This window comes from Salmo salar, chromosome ssa24, assembly GCF_905237065.1.
Source record: "Salmo salar chromosome ssa24, Ssal_v3.1, whole genome shotgun sequence".
Classification (NCBI taxonomy): domain Eukaryota; kingdom Metazoa; phylum Chordata; class Actinopteri; order Salmoniformes; family Salmonidae; genus Salmo; species Salmo salar.
This window is the reverse complement of record NC_059465.1, coordinates 9,192,444-9,216,847: the sequence shown is the minus strand read 5'-3', so window position 1 is coordinate 9,216,847 and position 24,404 is coordinate 9,192,444. Positions and strand designations below refer to the sequence as shown.

Genomic DNA, 24,404 nt, shown 5'->3' with positions numbered 1-24,404 from the left:
TGCAGTTATATCCAAATGTAGACTTGTATTGTGCAACACATGCTTCCAACTACTGTATGATATCCTCCATTGCCAATGGATCAACAGAAATCTCTGAAAATGTATAGTCTGCTGCAGTATACAAGTTATTACAGTAATAATACTATATTGTCAGTGTAACTCAGCTTAGAAAATATAGAGACTTTGTTCCCCCTCAGTACTCCATCAGATTAATGTCTGGATCACAGTTTTTATTTATGCAGTGAAGTGTGCAGCATTGCACATCTCTCTCATGACCTGTAGCTAAATCAGTTGCTGTGTAAATATATCACAGTGCCTATTCATCATCAGTTGGATTTGGAATGTACAACAATCAATGATCTTCCATGAATTATACTTTATTCTAAATTAACATTTGCATAAGAGCTTATTGATAGCTAGCTATATTTACACAACACATTATGACCTGTTAAATCACATGATTGACTGCATTATTGATGTTGATGTGTTCATTACATAAATGGCACCAGCAACGATGAGTTCATACAGTATAGTAAGGCTACGGCACCGGTCTCTATGTCCTCAGATCAGAAACATGGCAGGGTGCATTCTTGGCATGGCAAGAGGGGTGACGTTAAAAGCTTTTTACTGTTAGGAGGTGATTTCTGCTCCCTCCATGAGGGATAGCTTTTTTTTCAGGGAGGAAGTGGATGGGTTTCACATGCCCTGGGATATATAAGAGGGCAGAATGGACTCCTATAAAATAGAAGATGGCTCTTATCTCAGTGTGTGTCCTTCCACTAAGAACATGACATTAAATCACTGTGAGCTTGGATGCCTACTGCCTCGGGCCGACACTAGGCTACTTCATTGCACGCAAAGGACAAGTATAGCTCAGTCGGATACAATGTAGAAATGTGAATATTTCCATACAATGCTTATTACAGCTTCAAAAAACAGATATGATCTTGGCGTGTGGCGTGTGGGTACGGAATAAAAACCAACAAAGCTGCAGCGTGACCTGAAAGGGCGAGATGAATACATCATGATCTTAAAATGTGAGGTTTGTGGGACCCACAATGGAGCTGACCCTCAAGAGATATTTAAGAACAAAACCAGTCTTTCAAGAGAAAAATTCAAGAGGATGCCTTCAGGGAAATAACAAACCAAAAGTCACTCAGCTTGGAGTACAATGCCGTTTTTATAAATGCTGACCGAGTCAGAGGAAAATCAATAAACGCCACCACAGATCAAAGTCAACTGTTATCCACCTCCTACACACGCTCATTAAAAGGCCTAACAAAAATAAGTCTGTAACTACATTGAATGAAAACTTGATAGCAAAATAAAACACAAGAAACAGAAAAGGGTCCTCATATAGGTATAGCGTAGACAAACGCAACAGTTACCTCTCCTAGACATTCAACCATGAGACTTTGAGAGCCCTCTAACCACGAGCCATGGCATCATCGGGATATAGTGGGAGATATAACTCTTCAGGTGTTGTATTATAATGTCGTTGACATCCGGCTGAGGAGCAGTGAGGACTTAACTGCAGCTGTCTCAAGTCTTCACCACATGTACCGTCTGCCTCATTATCCTGTCCATAACCGTGGCTTGAAATACGCTGAAACCGTCTCTGCTCCTTGTAAACTGATGCCTGATGCTTCCACCCTGTGACAGTTTTTAAATGTGTTTTTGTATTACTCAGTTTCACTGTAGCCAGCACCCTTGAGGCATACTCTGATCATTCATCAATTCAGTTCAAACTCACAGTGAGTGATTTTATATGAAAAGGGAGGGTAAGGTAGGGGGGGGGGGACAGACTGCCACAAGGAGATAGAACATAAAACAGATAAGCAGTCAAGAAATTGCAAGTCAGGAAAAGTTTACAATCAAGATGACGGTGTCTATAAAACATAGTAATATTAAAACAAATTCAACAGCTGACATAGAACTGAAGCAAATGACCAGGGTAAAACAAAAGGATATGGGCTAACTGGGATTTGGTTCTACGTGAATAATGGATCAAAACTGTCGGTTCATATGCCATTTCAATTTGACAGCATGCTCAAACTGATCAGCTATGCATCAGTCTTCATACTTTCACATCAATCAAAATCTGGTGGTGCACATTGTAGAACTCTAATACTGTAAGAGGAATAGTAGAATGCTCTCCAAGTCTAATTTACATAAAAACACTTCTTTACTTATCAAAATGGATACTGCTGCATTGATCAAATAACCCAATGTTCAGACTGAACCCCTGTTTTCCTTGGCAGTTCTTTTCTCTGAACTAGTTTCATCTATATGTAACCAAGTTGGAATGAAAAGCTCACTCCTCAGCTTGAAATGCCTCCAACTATGCCACCAAATTGCTAGCTTTTCTGTGGCATAGCTGGGCAGTCAAGTGTGTTTCTAAGACAGAGGACCAGAGAACACTCAGAGTATTGGGCTTTTCACAACCCACCTGGGCACAGTCGTCAGTTGAACATCTAGTTTTGGATTTACATTTGGTTGAGTTGTCAACTAACTCATTTCCAATCAGTTTTCCAAATTGATCAAAGTCATCACATTACTTTTTTTGGTTGAAATTATGTGGAAATTACATTGATTCAACCAGTTTTTGCCCAGTGGGAAATAATGGAATGAATAGTCCAATAAGGTCTGAATAGCTACCATGGACCCATTATAGAAACTGCTTGGTTCACCAGGATAGAGTGTGCTATGGCTGTTTTTCTACACTCTATTTATCACAACTTGTCCTACAGCACTGACTGTTCTGCTCTGTTCTCTCCCACTGAATTTGCTCGATGGATCATCAGAGGACATGTTTGAACAGCTGACCCCCGGGCCTCAGATGAAGAGGCTAAAGAAACAGTGAAAAGACCATCAGACTGACTTGTAGCAGAGCATGGGTAAAATCACTGGGTGTGCCAAGCCAGAAAACAAATGCCATATTACAACCTGTGATGTGATAATTGCGTTGTTTGCTCTGTACCCTATTAGTTCATATGCCCTGCGACCGTGATATATGCCTTGGGCCAAGCCAATTAGAAGACACATTGGCAGAACACTTTTTTTAATTTACATTTTTTTTATTTCACCTTTATTTAACCAGGTAGGCCAGTTGAGAACAAGTTCTCATTTACAACTGCAACCTGGCCAAGATAAAGCAAAGCAGTGCGACAAAAACAACAGCACAGAGTTACACATGGAATAAACAAACGTACAGTCAACAACACAATAGAAAAATCTGTATACAGTGTGTGCAAATGAAGTAAGGAGGTAAGGCAATAAATAGGCCATAGCGGCGAAGTAATTACAATTTAGCAATTAAACACTGGAGTGATAGATGTGCAGATGAGGATGTGCAAATAGAAATACTGGTGTGCAAAAGAGCAGAAAAACAAATATGGGGATGAGAAAGGTAGTTGGTTGGATGGTCTATTTACAGATGGGATGTGTACAGCTGCAATGATCGGTAAGCTGCTCTGACAGCTGACGCTTAAAGTTAGCGAGGGAAATATGAGTCTCCAACTTCAGAGATTTTTGCAATTCGTTCCAGTCATAGGCAGCAGAGAACTGGAAGGAAAGGCGGCCAAAGTAGGTGTTGGCTTTGGGGATGACCAGTGAAATATACCTGCTGGAGCGTGTGCTACGGGTGGGTGTTGCTATGGTGACCAGTGAGCTGAGATAAGGCAGAGCTTTTACATAGCAAAGACTTACAGATGACCTGGAGCCAGTGGGTTTGGCGACGAATATGTAGCGAGGACCAGCCAACGAAAGCATACAGGTCGCAGTGGTGGGTAGTATATGGGGCTTTGGTGACAAAACGGATGGCACTGTGATAGACTACATCCAATTTGCTGAGTAGAGCGTTGGAGGCTATTTTGTAAATGACATCGCTGAAGTCAAGGAACGGTAGGATAGTCAGTTTTACGAGGGTATGTTTGGCAGCATGAGTGAAGGAGGCTTTGTTGTGAAATAGGAAGCCGATTCTAGATGTAATTTTGGATTGGAGATGCTTAATATGAGTCTGGAAGGAGAGTTTACAGTCTAGCCAGACACCTAGGTATTTATAGTTGTCCACATTTCTAAGTCAGAACCGTCCAGAGTAGTGATGCTAGTCGGGCGGCAGGTGCACGCAGCGATCGGTTGAAGAGCATGCATTTACTTTTATTAGCATTTAAGAGCAGTTGGAGGCTACGGAAGGAGTGTTGTACGGCATTGAAACTTGTTTGGAGGTTTGTTAACACAGTGTCGAAACAAGGGCCAGAAGTATACAGAATGGTGTCGTCTGCGTTGAGGTAGATCAAAGAATCACCCACAGCAAGAGCGACATCCCTGATATATACAAAGAAAAGAGTCGGCCCGAGAATTTAACCCTGTGGCACCCCCATAGAGACTGCCAGAGGTCCGGACAACATGCCCTCCGATTTGACACACTGAACTCTATCTGAGAAGTAGTTAGTGAACCAGGCGAGGCAGTCATTAGAGAAACCAAGGTTGTTGAGTCTGCCAATAACAATACAGTGATTGAGAGAGTCGAAAGCCTTGACCAGGCCGATGAAGACGGCTGCACAGTACTGTCATTTATCGATGGCGGTTATGATATCGTTTAGGACCTTGAGCGTGGCTGAGGTGCACCCGTGACCAGCTCAAAAACTGGATTGCATAGCGGAGAAGGTACGGTGGGATTCGAAATGGTCGGTGATCTGTTTGTTCACTTGGCTTTCGAAGACTTTAGAGTCTAGAGTGTCTCCCCCTTTGAAGAGGGGGATGACCTTGGCCGCTTTCCAATCTTTAGGAATCTCACACGATACGAAAGAGAGGTTGAACAGACTGCTAATAGGGGTTGCAACAATGGCGGCAGATAATTTTAGGAAGAGAGGGTCCAGATTGTCTATCCCAGCTGATTTGTAGGGATCCAGATTTTGCAGCTCTATCAGAACATTAGCTGTCTGGATTTGGGTGAAGGAGAAGCAGGGGAGGGGGGGGGGTGCAGAGCTGTTGGCCGGGGCTGGGGTAGCCAGGTGGAAAGCATGGGCAGCCGTAGTGAAATGCTTATTGAAATTCTCTATTATCGTGGATTTATCGGTGGTGACAGTGTTTCCTAGCCTCAGTGCAGTGGGCAGCTGGGAAGAGGTGCTCTTATTCTCCATGGATTTTACAGTGCCCCAAAACTTTTTGGAATTAGTACTGCAGGATGCAAATTTATGTTTGAAAAAGCTAGCCTTTGCTTTCCTAACTGACTGTGTATATTGGTTCCTGACTTCCCTGAAAAGTTGCATACCGCGGGGACTATTCAAAGCTAGTGCAGTACGTCACAGGATGTTTTTGTGCTGGTCAAGGGCAGTCAAGTCTGGAGTGAACCAAGGGCTATATTTGTTCTTAGTTCAAACATTTTTGAAAGGGGCATGCTTATTTAAGATGGTGAGGAAAAAACTTTTTTTTAAATAATTTGTGTGAGATTGAGGGCATCTAGCTTAGATTGTAGGACGGCTGCGGTGTTAAGCATATCCCAGTTTAGGTCACCTAACAGTACGAACTCTGATGATAGATGGGGGGCAATCAATTCACATATGGTGTCCAGGGCACAGCTGGGAGCTGAGGGGGGTCTATAAACAAGCAGCAACAGTGAGGGACTTATTTCTGGAGAGATGGATTTTTAAAAGAAGAAGCTCGAACTGTTTGGGCATAGACCTGGATCGTCTAGTGCGTTGGGAAAAGAGAAAAAAAGGAGCAGATTTCTGGGAGTGATAGGATAGATTCAGGGCATAATGTACAGACAAGGGTATGGTAGGGTGCGAATACAGTGGAGGTAAACCTAGGCACTGAGTGACGATGAGAGAGGTTGCATCTCTGGAGGCGCCAGTTAAGCTAGGTGCAGTCTCCGCATGTGTGGGGGGTGGGGCAAAGGAGCTATCTGAGACATGTTGAGCGGGACTAGGGGCTCCGCAGAAAAGAAAACAATGAGAGCTACCCTAAACAGTATACAAGGCATATTGACATTAGAGAGAGGCATAAAGCAATCACAGTTGTTGATTGGGAGAGCAAAGACAACAATGGGTAAACAGCTAAGACAACAACAACGGGTAAATGGCGATGAATTGGCAGAGTGGGTCAGTTAGCCACACACAGGGCCTGAGTTCGAGGCTGGGGCCGGCAGATAAACAAAATTAAGTAACGTGTTAATGAACAGTCCAGCAGGCATCAGCTGTGTAACCGAGTGATCATAGGGTCATAGGGTCCAATGAGCAGCAATAGATGAAACAGGGAGCAGTTCGGTAGTCGTTAGTACACTAGGCGAGCGGGACCTTTGTTTCATCACAAAACCGGAGAGCAACCTCTGTCCGGTGAAGTCCACAAAGCATGGTTAAGGAAGTTAATGTTTCAGACATTTTCAGACTACTAAACAACTATTGATCTCCATCCATGGCTAATCTAGGAAAGGGACAATTTTAGCTAGCTAGCCACTGGAGGACAACACAACGAAATGCAACAATTCAACTTGTTTCTGTTGAGAATGTATTTCTCTGTGATAGGAGTGAAGCCAAATCCAAACTGCCTTCCCTTGACCCTATTTTTGGTGTGCCAGAAAAACACAGTGAGACATTTTTGAGGGAAGCCTATTCCCCATGTAGTGCACTACTTTTAACCGGGGCCCATAGGGCTCATTGTTGGCCATAAAATACACCAGAAAGACACCAGAGGGGTATCCTCTGGTTGAAGAGCATGCATTTAGTTTTATTAGCATTTAAGAGCAGTTGGAGGGTTTGAGGAGGTTTGAAGAAGGTTTGAGGAGTTAGCGAGGTAACGTTGGTCAACTCTGAGTTCAACTTGGGATAACCAGTCATATGAAAGTGGCTCACCTTTTAGCCAGGTACATTTCTGTGGCAACGAATCATTCAGAACTAACCTGCTCTGGGGCAGGCTAACTCACGGCTAACTCCACTTACCCTGAATGAAATGACGTAGCCACGAGTTGAGGACCAATTAAATAAGATTCCCTCCCTCTTGCAAAGATTGTGTCATCACCCCCTATTTTATTACTACATTTTTGTAAATAAAAAAAATAGTGATGTTAAAATATATCACATTACACATTTAGTAATAATAGAATACATTTTAAACTTCACGCACAGTAACACTTTTGTATGACTTAAAGCTACAATATGTAACTTTTTGGGCAACCTGACCAAATTCACATAGAAATGTGAGCTTTAGATCTTTCATTCTCATTGAAAGTAAGTATAAGAAGCGGTAGATCTGTTCTATGTGCGCCATTTCTATGCTTAACATTTTTACATTTAGTTTTTGTGTCTTTTACTTCCGGTTTTGTACACCAGTTTCAAACATATGTGTTGGTCTGATGTGATTAATGAGGAGCATCCAGATGCTGCACTTGATGAATTTATGAAACTGCTTCTTCCAATTATTGATAAACATGCACCTGTTAAGAAACTGATTGTTAGAACTGTTAAGGATCCATGGATTGATGAGGAATTGAAAAACTGTATGGTTGAAAGAGATGGGGCAAAATGAGTGGCTAATAAGTCTGGCTGCACATCTGACTGGCTTATTTACTGAAAATTGAGAAAATGTGTGACTAAACTCAACAAAAAGAAGAAGAAACTGTATTATGAAGCCAAGATCCATGATATAAAGAATGATGGGGGGGGGGGCTTTGGAGTACTTTAAATTAAACTGTGGGCAGAAAAACAAATTCAATTCCATCGAATCAGATGGCTTATTCATCACAAAACCATTTGACGTTGCCAAATATTTTAATTATTTATTTAATTATTTCATTGCCAAAGTGGGTAAACTTGGGCAGGAAATGCCAACAACGAACAGTGAGCAATTGTGTTCATGCATAAAACAACAAATAATGAAAGAAAAGTATTGGATTTTGTAAAGTTAGTTTGGGAAAGGTGGAAAAATTATTTTTAGCGATCAATAATGACAAACCTGCTGGCATTGACAACTTAGATGGAAAGCTACTGAGGATGGTAGCTGACTCTATAGCCACTCCTATCTGTCATATTTTTAATCTGAGCCTAGAGGAAAGTCTTTGTACTCAGGCCTGGAGGGAAGCCAAAGTAATTCCGCTACCCAAAAGAGGTAAAGCAGCCTTTACTGGTTCTAACAACAGACCTATAAGCTTGCTGCCAGCTCTTAGCAAACTGTTGGAGAAAATTGTGTTTGAACAAACACAGTGCTATTTCTCTGTAAACAAATTAACAACAGACTTTCAGCATGCTTATAGAGAAGGGCACTCAACATGTACTGCACTGACACAAATGACTGATGATTGGTTGAAAGAAATAAGAAGATTGTGGGAGCTGTACTGTTAGATTTTAGTGCAGCCTTTAATATTATTGACCATAGTCTGACCATAACCTGTTGTTGAAAAAACATATGTGTTATGGCTTTTCAACCACTGCCATATTGTGGATTCAGAGCCATCTATCTAATAGAACTCAGAGGGTTTTCTTTAATGGAAGCTTCTCTAATGCCAAATATGTAAAGTGTGGTGTACCGCAGGGCAGCTCTCTAGGCCCTCTACTCTTTTCTATTTTTACCAATGACCTGCCACTGGCATTAAACAAAGCATGTGTGTCCATGTATGCTGATGATTCAACCATATACGCATCAGCAACCACAGCTAATTAAGTCACTGAAACCCTTAACAAAGAGTTGCAGTCTGTTTTGGAATGGGTGGCCAGTAATAAACTGGTCCTGAACATCTCTAAAACTAAGAGCATTGTATTTGGTACAAATCATTCCTTAAGTTCTAGACCTCAGCTGAATCTGGTAATGAATGGTGTGGCTGTTGAACAAGTTGAGGAGACTAAATTACTTTGCGTTACCTTAGATTGTAAACTGTCATTGTCAAAACATATAGATTCAATGGTTGTAAAGATGGGGAGAGGTCTGGCCGAAATAAAGAGATGCTCTGCTTTTTTGACACCACACTCCAAAAAGCAAGTTCTGCAGGCTCTAGTTTTGTCTAATCTTGATTATTGTCCAGTCGTGTGGTCCAGTGCTGCAAGGAAAGACCTAGTTAAACTGCAGCTGGCCCAGAACAGAGCGGCACATTTTGGAACTTCCTTCCATCTCATATTGCTCAAATAAACAGCAAACCTGGTTTCAAAAAACAGATAAAGCAACACCTCGGGCACAACGCCTCTCCCCTATTTGACCTATATATTTCACAGTGGTTTAGCTGGTACAGTGATTCTCTACAGAATGACTGCTTGTTTTGTCACAAACTGAAATTAGGCAAACTATTAGAATTTTAGCAACCAGGAAATGGCAGAGCGATTTCTGTATAGTGCATCTTTAACACAATTATTTTATCGATAGGAGTCCGAAAAAAAGGTGCATGTGGCACTTCTAAAAGCCTTTTTCAGACCATAGGCTGCTGAATTTGCAAGATAAATCTTCTTTCATTTTGATTTCAGCACAAATAAAAATGTGGCACTGACTCGCCATGGATTGATGTTTCAGCATGGTTTCAATGAAGAGTCCGGTGTTCGACTAGCCATGTATGACATGCATGCTAGTGTTAGCAGCAGGCGGACAAGCAATATCCACTGACACAGTACAAATGAAGCCTGAGCTGGAATGTGAAGATAACTGAAATTTGTTAGCTTTAGAAAACTCTGATTAAACCTAGCTTGCTTCATAGGATAACCGACAGGAAAATCAGCTACAAGTGATTTTAATTTTGGAAATCTGTTCCCAAGTATTTCCAAGCGTAATAGAGAGACGTGATCGTATACAAACGTAAGCAAGGTTTGAAATGATTATGTTTTAGTCAAATATATCTGTTTGGGCTTGTTAAAGGCACGTAGCATCATCAAGGACCCAACACACCCCAGCCATGAGCTGTTCACTGCCATACTATCGGGCAGACGGCATCGGAGCATGAAGTCTGACACCAACCGTCTCAGAGACAGTTTCTATCTTCAAGCCATTAGACTGCTGAACACTTGAACTAGACTAACCACCTGCTCTGATTCTCTGCACCTTAGCACACATGCACTCACTCATGCGCGCACACACACACACACCTGCTGCTACCCGACTCCTGTTATACTGCTCAATTTATACACTGACTATAAATTGTGCCTTCCAGTATTATACTTATGCTCAAATGTATTATTCTACTCTACTGAGCCATTTACTTATTGTTCATATTTTTAGCTTAAAATGTTTCTTATTGTTGCATTGTCAAGCATGAACCTGCAACTAAGCACTTTGTTGGACGTTGTACAGTATACCACGCGTATCCCTTACATACTAATAAAACTTGAAACTATTTGTAATTATGTTCCGGACCATCCGCTCAAGAAAAAAAACTGCCTGCGGCTGAATCTAGAACATGATCCCTGAAATAGGGTGCCATTTTGGATTAGGGATGGGCATTTGACATTTTTGGACTGTTTGAGTACTTGCATGATTTTTGCACATGTACAAATGGAACACAAGAGTCAAAGCCATTAATGTCGTCTTCAAGACAAATTTCACAAAGCACATTCCACCAAATAGTTTTACAGAAAAAAATTTGATCTCTGGTCAAAGATCGAGCTATGACGTCAGTTCGAGTACTCCATTACTCATGCTTATCCCTATTCTGGTGGTCTGACTGAGGATGGGGATTGTGTACTAGGTACGTAATAGGTCACCATTGGGGCCAGCTCACTATGACACTGTCCGTCCATCCATCCTCACTGAAGGGTGAAGCGTTGCTCTCCGCACTTTAACTACACATTTCAGTGCCCCATATATAAAAATGTCCAATAATTAACACCATGTAAAACCTTCAGGTTCACACCATGCTCATTCAAAATCAATACTTGTAACTGTTACTGTGAATAGAATGGCAAACAATAGAGGTGAATTAGCATAGATTAAGTTTATAGTATGTTAGGGTCCTTAATTTGGAAGCTAGTTGACATAACACTCCCTAACCACTACAGAGCTGTGGATTTCACAGTTGTATTACTGAAGAAAAAAACTAACATTTTTAGGTCATCCAACTCAATATTGTACCCTCAACACTGGTCAATAGAATAGAACTAACAGGTTCAAAGGACAGCCCACACTTTACTGAGGAACCTCACTATCAAAACGCCATTTGTTTGAGATAGTCAAATATACATTTCAGCAATTCACCCATAAATCAACATGACATGTATTTTCGATAATAATATTGAATTCTCTCTGACAGAATGAAAGATGTTGGCTTTCTTTTCAACTGACATACCTGTAACTAAATGAAGGCTCATGGCCGGATACAAATCAGAGATCTGCCTTAGAAGTGGTTGAGCAATAACAAATTTGATACTGCCCCCCGCCCACGGCCTGTTGCGTAAAAAACATGGCATAAATGCTACAGCGTAAATACTGCATTGTATGTTGGATTGAAGTGAGCCCTTGAGAGAACCTTTGGACAGGTACATTTTCTATTTCTGATCATTTCTGATAAATAGACCACTTTCAACCTCTCCAATCAGCAGTCTTTTGTTCTGAGGGACAAAGAAACATTATGTTCATGCTAATTGAACATAGCTTTTGTTAGCAAGGGTTTTTCATAACGATGTAAACATTCTTACAGAAGTGTGTGTGTGTGTGTGTGTGTGTGTGTGTGTGTGTGTGTGTGTGTGTGTGTGTGTGTGTGTGTGTGTGTGTGTGTGTGTGTGTGTGTGTGTGTGTGTGTGTCGAGTAGGTGTTATGCTTGGCATTTTGCTAAAGAGGATGCTATCGTAACCAATCTTGTAAAAAGCACATCTGGTGCAGACCATCTGTAAATACTGATATAGTAAAGTTAGCCAGTCACCTCCATATTTGGACAACATGGTCAAATCAGTGTGTAAGACACTCGCGCTATCACAAAACAAACGCAATGGCAAATTATTCATACAAAATTATTTCCACAAAATGTGTAAGGAAAACAAAACTGTGCCAATTCTGATAAAATTATAACAGGTAAACCATAAACCACCCAACACTAAACAAGCCGCATGACACTCACACAGTGCCATCTGCATCCAGGTTGAATACAAAGACAATTTTTAGCAAATAAAGATTTGTATTAGTAAACTATTAGAAAGATTCTTATTCAAACAAAGATTTGTATTAGCAAACTATTCAAACATTTCTTACGAGCAAACTATTCCAAAGTAATGTGGCTAACAGTTAACATAATTGTAAGATTTTTTGTTAAAAACTGACCCGTTCTGTTTCTTTTTGCAGATCTGGTTGGCATACTCAAGACTCATTTAACTCTGAAAACTACACTGAACAAAAATATAAAAACGCAACATGCAACAATTTCATACAGTTCATATAAGGAAATCAGACAATTGAATGAGGCCCTAATCTATGGACTTCACATGACTGGGAATACAGATATGCATGTTGGTCACAGACACCTTAAAAAAAGAGCAGGCTTCTCCAATGTGACAGTGATCATCGAAGGTGAGCATTTGCCCACTGAAGTCGTTTATGACGGCAAACTGCAGTCAAGTCAAGAACCTGGTGAAGACGATGAGCATGGAGATGAGCTTCCCTGAGAATGTTTCTGACAGTTTGTGCAGTTATTCTTCGGTTGTGCAAACCACAGTTTAATCAGCTGTACAGCTGGCTGGTCTCAGACGATCCCACAGGTGAAAAAGCTGGATGTGGAGATCCTGGGCTGGCATGGCTACACATGGTCTGCGGTTGTGAGGCCGGTTGGACGTACTGCCAAAAGGATGTTGGAGGTGGCTTATGGTTGAGAGAGGAACATTCAATTATCTGGCAACAGCTCTGGTGGACATCCGTGCAGTCAGCATGCCAAATGCACGGTCCTTCAAAACTGTAGCATTGTGTTGTGTGATGAACAGCACATTTTAGAGTGGCCTTCTATTGTCCCCAGCATCAGGGATGTAAACGCATGTTTACACAAAATTTGAGAGATACAATTTTGGGCGTATGGAACATTTCTGGGAACTTTTATTTCAGCTCATGAAACATGAGACCAACATTTAACTTCTATGGGCTAGGTGGGACGTTTGAGTCCCACCCTAGTCAACAGCCAGTGGAATCGCGTGGCGCGAAATACAAATACCTCAAAAATGCTAGAACTTCAATTTCTCAAACATATGACTATTTTACACCATTTTAAAGACAAGACTCTCATTAATCTAACCACATTGTCCGATTTCAAAAAGGCTTTACAGCGAATGCAAAACATTAGATTATGTCAGGAGAGTACCCTGCCAAAAATAATCACACAGCCATTTTCAAAGCAAGCATATATGTCACAAAAACCAAAACCACAGCTAAATGCAGCACTAACTTTGATGATCTTCATCAGATGACACTCCTAGGACATTATGTTATACAATACATGCATGTTTTGTTCAATCAAGTTCATATTTATATCAAAAACCAGCTATTTACATTAGCATGTGATGTTCAGAACTAGCATACCCACCGAAAACGTTGACAAAATACATAAATTATTTTAAGAATTATAGATACAGAACTCCTTTATGCAAACGCTATGTCAGATTTTAAAATAGCTTTTCGGCGAAAGCACATTTTGCAATATTCTGAGTACATAGCTCGGCCATCACAGGCTAGCTAATTTGACACCCACCATGTTTGGGGCTCACTAAACTCAGAATTACTATTAGAAAAATTGGATTACCTTTGCTGTTCTTCGTCAGAATGCACTCCCAGGACTTCTACTTCAACAACAAATGTTGTTTTTGTTCCAAATAATCCATAGTTATGTCCAAATACCTCCATTTTGTTCGTGCGTTCAGGTCACTATCTGAAGGGTAACGCGCGAGCGCATTTCGTGACAAAAAATGTAAAAATATTCCATTACCGTACTTAGAAGCATGTCAAACGCTGTTTAAAATCAATTTTTATTCTATTTTTCTTGTAAAATAGCAATAATATTCCAACCGGGCAACATTGTATTCATTCAAAGGCTGAAAGAAAAAAATGGAGAAGTCTCGTGAACGCGAATCTCAGTCTCATTGTCCCCAGGCTGACCACTTACAAACTCTGCTGCTGTACTTTGCCCAGAGACAGCAGACACCCCAGTCCACTTTCTGGCAGCTTTAGAGAGCCAATGGAAGCCTTAGAAAGTGTCACGTTACAGCACAGATGCTGTATTTTTGAAAGAAATGCAACAGAAGGACAACAAATTGTCAGACAGGGCACTTCCTGTATGGAATCTTCTCAGGTTTTGGCCTGCCATATGAGTTCTGTTATACTCACAGACACCATTATGCATATTCTCATTTCTGGGCAAGAGTAGTAACCAGTTTAAATCGGGTACGTTTTTTATCCGGCCGTGAAAATACTGCCCCCTAGCCCCAACAGGTTTAACATGTTGTGTTTATATTTTTGTTCAGTATATTTTTTTACAAAACAATAATCTAATCAGTTACCTTGGAGTTACAATTGTAATTATTTTCCTAATTTTAAATGATAATTGCATAATTTCACTCTAAGTCACTGACAAATTAGGCAATGGTATTAACCAAGGAAGATTTGCAAATAGGTACTAGGGTGCCTGCCCTGTGTTAAGCATGGCTGCTTGGAAGTAACTGCTCTTTAGTACAAAGTAGGATTATTTCATGCTTGGAAAAAGAAAATATGCATGTGATGAAGGGAACACATGTATGCAACTTTATTGTGATTCTGTGGAGTTTTTTTCCTAACTATGACAAGTGACTATTTCTCACTACACAGAGAAGCTAACCAGGGGCTAGACAACTAGGGTGTGGACAGATTCAGTAGAGACATGAACAAAGACCACGATCTCTTTCACAGAGAAGCTGCAGTGTTGGTTCTGTCTCTGAACTGCATAACATAAAGGAGTCATACAAGCACTGGGTTACAAGCTGCAAGCACTTTAGACCTTGCTTTAATTAGTCCCTAGAGCGACCACATTTCTCAGGCTCCCAGAAAATAATATTCCCCCGCCCAGTCATCAAGTGCCCACTCTCCTCTATGATGCTCCGCTCTCCTCTCCATATTTTCACTGTCTGTTAACACTTAACATACTTTCAAACGGTCTCTTGAATTCAAGCACTTTTCTGTTCAGCATTACAGCATCGAGGAAAGGTTTTGTACACACTTATTCAAGCCGCTCTTAGTAGGTGGGTGCAGTAGGCAACTAGTGTACAATTTTGAGAGCTTGGGACTATAAGGTTCTCTGTCAAAATGCAGTTATTGACTTGTTCTGTTCAATGTTCTCTACCAATACAGTACTCTAAAAACGACAAATTCATGTAGTTAAGTTCAAAATAATACAAGATAAAAATTGCTGACACCATTCAAACCAGTGAGAGTTCGGAACTTTAAAGCCAATTATTATATTTTTGCAGATAGAACCTTCTAGTTCCAAGCTCTCGATGTGTTTATACTGAAGATAAGTCCATCATGACACTGGCATTGGCTAATGGAATTCAAAACAATGCTGTTTTTTTCTCTTCCTTTCAGGCAATGCCTATATTGATTTGTTCAAGTTGTCGGTGAGAGTGAGAGAAAGAGCTCACAAACAGTAACACCATCTGGGGTGTAATTTGAAGCTAGTTATCCACTTTAAACACTTTCTCTCCAAGCCAAACAGCTATATTAGAGCTGGATAATGATCCACATTGTCACAAAGAGAAAAGCACAGAGGAGAGAGTAGTGCACCCACTTATATGAGCTGTACTGTATGCTCATACAAAGAAAGAAATCAACAACTGAAATGGATGCATGTATTGTATTTAATAATCCTGAAAGACGAGTCATAAAATACCTGCAAAGTGCCTAAACGACAGCAATCTCAAGCAGTAGCTACTAGCTGTTCTAACAGAGCAAGGGGGCTGTGCTTTTAATACCACCACCATTACTGTATATCACTTCTGAATGTATAGCCATTTGGTTTCATTTAAATGTAAATCTGGGCACTGAACTGCACACTTTGACACCCTAGGCAGACAGATTCTGATGATTCATTCTAGAACAGAACGGCAGTTGGAAATATCACAGCCCCCTACTCTCGCTCCGAGTGGAAACAACAAATTTGACCTTCGTCTCATTTCATCAATGCCCTGCTACCCTGCAGAACAGAAATGTAAAGATACTGCAACAACAACAAACACGTATATGGAAATATCAGACCAATGTGTCTTTTACTTCTTTTTTATTGTGTGTCAGTTGTTGTTCCAACTGTGTCAATCATATTAAGGACAGCTAACAGAGAAAGTGCAATCAGCAGCCTGGTTCACGGGTGAACTGATGTATGAAGCTATTTGATGAGTCTCCATGTCAAATGTCTCTAGGAGGGATAGAAAAAGAAGGGGGTGGGCTGGGGGTTTTAAGGGGTGCATCCCAAATTGCATCATACCCCTTTATAGTGTCCTACTACATAGGGCTCTGGTCAAAAGTAGTCCACTATAAAGGGAATAGGGTGCCATTTGGGACACAGACAAGGTTGGATCATGAATGTACTGTAGTCTGCCTGACTGAGCATCCAGTGGGTGATCTGGCTGTAGAGCTGACAGCTTTCTGTGCGTTTGAGAGAACAGCACCACTGGATGAGGGCTCAGACAAAAGATAAAATGCATGCATTTACATGTCGCTGCAGGGCCAGTTGATGCTGCACTGACTAGGGGAGCAAAGGGATGGACTGAATAATGCAAAGATTGTGATGAATTAGACAGCTTCCTTATCCAGTCTTCATTGCACTAACTGTTTAATAACAGCTAAATAGTACTCACTTCTAAGGAATACACAAATAAATAATGTTTCAGGTGACATTAAAAATGTATTAGAAATGCATGAGGTGAATTAAGAATTTATACAAAGGACATGTATATTCCATCAATTAATTGGAAACATAATACTGTGCTTTGTTGCAAACTAAGTCAATAAAAATGTATGCAGGACTCATTGCTTAGGTAAATTTACCGTCCTTCATTTATCTATGGGTAGAGACTAAGAGCTCCATTTTAAAGCTGCAATATGTAACTTTTTCCACATAGAAAAGTGTGTTATAGATCAGTCAGTCTCATTGAAAGCAAGTACAAGAAGCGGTAGATATGTTCTATGTGCGCTACTTCTATGCTTCCCATTTTTAAGTTTCATAAACTGAAATTAGGCAAACTATTAGAATTTTAGCAACCAGGAAATGGCAGAGCGATTTCTGCATAGTGCATCTTAAACAAACCTAACGCAATGGCAAATTTAAGTGCAGGCGGTAGCGCTATAGGTCATGGGGTGTGTCAGAAATATTTTTGCTATTTTAACAGCCGTTATTATGACCGCAATAGCTGGCAGTTGTGCGCAAGAGCTGGGCTTTGATTAATAAAACAAGTTGTAGGTGTAACAAGGGCTTGGCCACTCACTGTCCAATCAAGGCGTTCCATGGCTTAATAATGCCTTTGCGTTGCCATCAACTCCAATTCCACTGTCCATTCCTAGTCCATTGTGGATTGATACTACATTTTATTAAAATAGCATAGGCTACAGTAAAGACTGCAAGCAACACTAAAAAAATATGTTTAGAGTGTTGACAGTCTAAATTGCTGTAATTAGCTTCAAAGAGTATAGTCCTTTACACATAGCACTTCAGCTCAAATAAAAAAATACTAGCAAGGCTCCTGTAAATTGTATGTGTGAGACGTGATCTCAATAAGAAAGATATAGCCTAGGCCTACTGTTGATACGGCATTATGGGACTGAACATTTAGAATTAGGGCTGGGCGGTATACTGTATTTTACTATATACACGGACCGGTCTGAGTTTTTACTTTACCAGTGGTGTAAAGTACTTAAGTAAAAAATACTTTGAAGTACTACTTAAGTAGTTTTTGGGGTATCTGCGCTTTATTATTTATATTTTTGAATGCATGTAGGACAGGTTCAATTCACGCACTTATCAAGAGACTATCCCTGGTCATGACTACTACCTCTGATCTGGCACACTCAATAAACACACATGCTTAGTTTGTAGATTATTGTCTAAGTATTGGAGTGTGCACCTGGCTATCCGTAAATGTTTTTGTTTTTTTGTGCCGTCTGGTTTGCTTAATATAAGGAATGTGAAACGATTCATACTTCTACTTTTGATACTTAAGTATATTTAAAAACCAAATGTTTTTAGACTTTTACTCAAGTAGTATTTTTAATGGGTGACTTTCACTTGAGTCATTTTCTATTGAGGCATCATTACTTTTACTCAAGCATGACAATTGGGTACTTTTTCCACCACTGTACTTTACCTTTTATAACAGTATTATAATGTTTGGTTTGTTAAATGTGATACGCAACTTCTGCACATTTAATGTTGTTTTTTCTAGTTTACTACATTTGCTACTTGCAAGTCGTCTCTCTCCTGCATGCAATGGTTTATAAATATACGCCATTGCAGCGGTCTAAGCCACTGCATCTCAGTGCAAGAGGTGTCACTACAGTCCCTGGTTTGAATCCAGGCTGTATCACATCCGGCTGTGATTGGGAGTCCCATAGGGTGGCGCACAATTGACCCAGCGTTGTCCATGTTTGACCTGGGTAGGCCGTCATTGTAAATAAGAATTTGTTCTTAACTGATTAGCCTAGTTAAATAAAGGACAAATAAAAAATATATAAAAAAATAAACATCATTGCCTGCCTGCCGCTTCCCACAACAAGCCCCGTCACTCAAGGAGAGCAATTGTTGGTGCTGCTCGACCTCGGAGTCACGATCCCATCACCAAAGACAGAACAGTATGAAGATAGACAGAAATTGCTTATACCAATAGAAATCACTGGTATCACGCTTGTAGGGGATGTCATGGCGACATTGGCTAACTAAGATCATATGCAGAAACACGTCATCAGATCTAATGGTCGTTTCACGCCGAACTGCACATATGCAGGCCATCAAAAGGAACTCCTTCGATATTAAGTTATCTTGACTAAAATGTAACAAGTCAGTTTGCGACTTTCATGAGACTGGAGTAATAACATGTTCAACTTCTTAAGACATTGGCTCGAATCTAGGTTGTGCCTTTAGATTTAGAGAATATGAACAACTAAGAAAAAAAATTCACAACACCTCTGGGTTTAGAAACTCTGTGACTTCACTTGCCGTTCACTCAGTCTGAATGGTCAGACGTAACAAGATGTTAGTGATAACGACACTGCTTTCAAAGCGTTCTATAATTACACTATTTGTTTAGTTTGTCTTTTCTTAGCAAGTTGTGGCTGAAAATATATTGTGTAATCCGCTAATGCTAATCGCTAGTTAGCTGGCTAGCTAGCAAGCTACATTTAAATCAGTCAGAGCAAACCTAGCTAGCTAATTTGCCCTGATATCAGAGCTGGTGTAGACCTAGATCAGCATGTTGTTTGTGCAACGGTATCTTCTAAATCAAAGGGAATGGGTGAAGCATGAATATATTAGCTAGCTACAAGATTAAGGGGAATGTAACATTGTATAGGGTTCCCAAGGAAACTCTGACCAACACTTTGGTTCATACCCTGTCACAATAATTCCTCCATGATTTATGAATTTGTCATGTCAAACAATATATTCCAACTATTGAAATACAATAATTATTATATTTCCATAATTCCAACACTAAACTAGCCTATAGGTTTTTTTCCCATATCATGCAGCTCTATGTAGCACAGTGTGGAAAATATCTTACAAACTGCATGAAATGCTGAAAATTATTTTTGGTGGACATTGGATTGAACAGCATAAAACAAATCAAATCAAATTTTATTGGTCACATACACATGATTAGCAGATGTTATTGCAGGTGTAGTGAAATGCTTGTGCGTCTAGCTCCAACAGTGCAGTAATATCTTTCAAGTAATATCTAACAAATTATACAACATATACCCAATACAGACAAATCTAAGTAGGAATAAATTAAGACTATATACCTATGGATGAGCGTTGTCAGAGCGGAACGGAAAGGACTGAGATACAGTAGAATAGTAAAGAAAACAGTATATACATATGAGATGAGTAATGCCAGATACGTAAACATTAAGTGACTAAGATACCGTAGAATAGTGTAGAAAACAGTATATACATGAGAGATGAGTAATGCAAGATATGTAAACATTATTAAGTGACTAAGATACCGTAGAATAGTGTAGAATACAGTATATACATGAGAGATGAGTAATGCAAGATATGTAAACATTATTAAGTGACTAAGATACCGTAGAATAGTGTAGAATACAGTATATACATGAGAGATGAGTAATGCAAGATATGTAAACATTAAGTGACTAAGATATGGTAGAATAGTATAGAATACAGTATATACATATGAGATGAGTAATGCCAGATATGTAAACATTATTAAAGTGACTAATGTTCCATTCCTTAAAGTGGCCAATCAGATCACATAATGAATGTGTTGCCACCCTAGGGTCATGGACTACTCAAAGCATATTTAGAACTTTTATTATTAAAAAACACAAAATACCGTCTTAAATGTCAAAAATGTGCAAAATATTGTGATATGGTACTTTGGCCATATTACCCAGCCCTATTTTGAATTGCCTATGTTTGGAGGAGCGCGTCTTTGGTAATGGACAAGAGGCGCTCTTTGGATAAGGGGACGATACAAGCTGAATGCACTATGCACTGCAGGTAGGCCTATGTGAATTGTGAATAATGCAAAGCATGTCCGCAAAAGCCTCACGAGTAGACCGTTTAGAAACCTTGTATGGATAGGCTCCTTGGCTAATGCTTGCCCAGGAAAAGAATGACATCAGACGCATTGCTGTTAAACCAGCTTTCGTTCTCATAGGGTAAGGGAAGCATACTATAAGGGCTTCTTAAAACAATTGGGGTGGGCAGGTTTTTATGTTTCTAAATACGAGGTTTACGGGCACAAAAGCACATCTATCTTGTCCCATGTGCATATGGGCACTGTGCATCACGGCTGGACAGGATGTGCTTCCGCATATTGAAATTGGCACTTTGGCGCACGTTTTTAAGAACACCTCAGATATTGCCACCACTCCCACCTTAGCGCAAGTGTTCTCATTTAAAACAAGTAAATTACCAATCTTGGCACTAGGATTTGAAAATTGAACAGTGCCAGGTTTAACAGGTCGAAATCGCAAACGAGCGTGCGTTTCACAATTGCGCTGGCTTATTGCTAGCTGAAAGTAAAGCCCTAACCTGATGTCCTAAATGGCACCCTATTCCCTATAGTGCACTACTTTTGACCTGCGTCATAGGGCTCTGGTCAAAAGTAGTGCACTTTGTAGGGAAAAGGGTGTCATTTGGGACACAAATAATAATACACCACTGAGAATGAAATCTTCCATTGATAACATTTATTCATGGTCGGCATCATTCTCTGACAGTTACCATTCAACCCTCATCAAATCCTCATTATGAATAGCAACATCAACCAGATATTTAGCTTATCAGAAATGCATCATCATCATCATATTCATGACCATGATTATCTATTGAACACATCGTTTTCACAATCTTCACCCCAACAACACACTGTGGTTGAGTTGTTCATATCTAAATACCATGTTCCATACTGACCAGGTATGATAACTGATCAATAGAAAAATCATATTTTTAACTGAATCGCAAACAACAAATAACCATTTTTTTTAAATCATAAACATGCTGTAATCCACATGCAATTAGCATGGTTTATAGGATAATATGGCTACAGTATATGGTATGAAATCATATTGGCCTGTAGGCTACTTCATCCCTTATCCTTGCATGTGATGAGGCAACATTGGAACTGTCAATCACAGACTGGATGGATACAATTGAAAAATAAATGTAAAAGCTTCCCCAGGGCCTCGTGCACTGTGCTTGCTTAAAGTAAAGTAGTGTTACACAGGAAGAACCTCCGTTCATGACCCCTTGCATGATTGTCATTCGGGGGGAATATGGATTTCCACGTCTCAATTGATGCTTAAAGGAACGAAGCAACGAAGTTTCTAACTCACGTTAGCGCATTCGCTAACTAGCTTTAGCGCAATGGCTGGAAGTCTATGGCTGGAAGTCTAACAGCTAGCGTGTCAGCATTGGCTCGAAGAAGATAAAGGGCTTTGATTGACAAAATCCCGAAGTACCCCTTTTAGAGCTTAAATCTGTAGTGGTAGCAGGCACCGGGGGTAAGGTCCCTGTGCTTGAAAGGCTACTGTGTTGGTGCCTTTTACTTAATAGAATCAACCATGTGAGGAAAGGTGCATGCGACACCTGTTTTGACCTCAGAGTAATGTGTCACACGCAAGGAAGGGACATGAAGGGAGGTCTCTCTTCAGAGCTATTAGGCTACTGCAGTAGGCCTCTACCAAGAGAATACATAGGTATTATCACAAATGTCACCCTATTCCCTTTATGGGCCCTGGTCAAAAGTAGTGCATTGTAAAGGGAATAGGGTGCCATCTTAGTGCACTATAAAGAGAATACAATTGGGGACGTAGTCAGTTTTGCCTCTGGTTTGAAACTAAATGCATCACATCCAAGTTTTACTGGAAATGGCTTTCTCACCAGTAATGCAAACAAAATAACAGTGTATGCCTTCATTACAGAAGACATAAAGACATTTCATATTTTCAGTAAGCGATAGCTGACAAGCCAATGCAGTACTGCAGTCAGTGCACAACACCTGTAGCACATCTTAACAGATCAGCAGTAGCACACCGCAGCTAACTGGGGGGGGGGCATCATCTGTCATACCCTTGAACTACTATGGATACAGTAGGGCTAAATCTCAAATGGCACCATATTCCCTTAGGGCTCTGTTCAGAAGTAGTGCACTAGGGTGTCATTTGGGATGCAACATAAGGGCATATTCATTAAGCCAATTCTGTAGCAAAACGTTTCTTAAAACGGGGAGGGACCTACCTTCTTTGGACTAATGATTACACACACGATAGGGCTATAACCCTGGGTAAATCAGACATTTTCACTGCATTGTGAAAATGTCATGGTCATTAATCATTAGAATAATGTCTATTGGAAAGTGTGTTCTGTCAGTAAATGTGTTAATACCATGGTTAAAGTTGCTTTAAGCTAACACTCTTGCAACAAATTGAAAGGCATACTATGACTCAATAAGTAAGTACCCAGAAATAGGGTAAATCAACATTAATTTGTGATTACTTGATGGTCTATCCCTTTCCTTTCTTGAACATCTTCATAATTTGATCTAGCTTTCTATATTTGCCTTTGAACTTAATTTGTCATATGCTACTTAGCCACTGGGTGTTAAATAATTTCGCTCGCTAAATGGATAGTACTGTAGACGATGATGATTATAATGGCACCGTTATTACGCCTGTTGAATCTCACGTCACACATATTGGTGTAAAGCTAAGGCTATTCAATCAGCTCAATATAAGACAGGAGGCGTTAGTAAGGAGGGAACGAAGTAGCCTACTGTATTAAGAAGCAGCACATGCCGACATGACCACGCAGTGCAACGTGGACAGAACCGTAGGCTATGTCCTTCTAGTGAAGTGATGACAGAAGAGAAGTCGTGCTGATGATCAAATGGTGCAAACATTTTTATCAAACAGTGTCCAACATACTCAAGTAGTCCTTCAGACAGTAGGCAAAATACAAGCAACGTGAAAGTGATGGGTAAGTGCGCGACTGAGAAACCGCATCTGTCAAGTTACTGGACCCAACGTTGGAGACAAGTAAATACACACATCAATCCCACAGTGATGGACAAATACCCACATTATTTGGATATTTCTTACCTTTAGATTTCGTGCAAGTTGTGCAATAAACAAGAAACACGAAGCCCAATGAGAGGTAGCGTCCCTTCGTCAGCGCAACCATACTGTAGCTGCTGCTTCACTTTCAAGTGGATACGCTGAACCGGGAGAAATTCTCCCGTTTTCACCCTCTTCTTGCAAGCCTTCACAAGGTGCTGCCAGTAACAGCTTCCTACGTAATTATCATGGACCACGGGACAGTCACTCTCACCGGTTGGAACGAATCTGGCACTGACACACCGGAGAACTGCATCTTCTACTCACTTTTTACAGTGTAAACAGAAGTCGCGGACTTTTCTAACACCTCGCATGCCACAGTGTATTATGACAGACCGGTGTTAGCCAATGGCACATCGCGGTGGGAGGGGAAAAGAGCAGACCAGCGGCGACGCCCCGAGAGCTGGGAGTTTTTACGGAATTGAACGTTGGGCATTTCGAGTTTTTTCGGTGAGCCGGCTCATTTGGATCCGTTCACGTAAAAGACACGGCTCATTTGGCTCCCAAACGGCTCTTCGTTCAAAATGCATAAACATCGACTTAGAATCATAAATAAATTGGAAAACTCCAACGTAAAGAACATTACTGTAGGTCAGACAGTGAAATGCTCGTTCAAATTCATGTTTACCTGGTGAAATTACTAG

The 24,404-nt window shown here is 40.4% G+C and overlaps 1 protein-coding gene across 1 annotated transcript in view; it reads right to left on the bottom strand.

The window, feature by feature from the left end:
* LOC106585133 (netrin receptor UNC5D-like) overlaps positions 1-24,196 on the bottom strand; it is a 231,934-nt gene extending 207,738 nt beyond the window's left edge. The window contains exons 1-2 of the mRNA XM_014170997.2: positions 24,144-24,196; positions 23,746-23,809 (exon numbers count right to left, since the gene is read on the bottom strand). Of these exons, the coding sequence (XP_014026472.2) occupies positions 23,746-23,809; positions 24,144-24,196 (117 nt within the window). The remainder of the gene's footprint in view (positions 1-23,745; positions 23,810-24,143) is intronic.
* Positions 24,197-24,404: the final 208 nt, after the last annotated feature.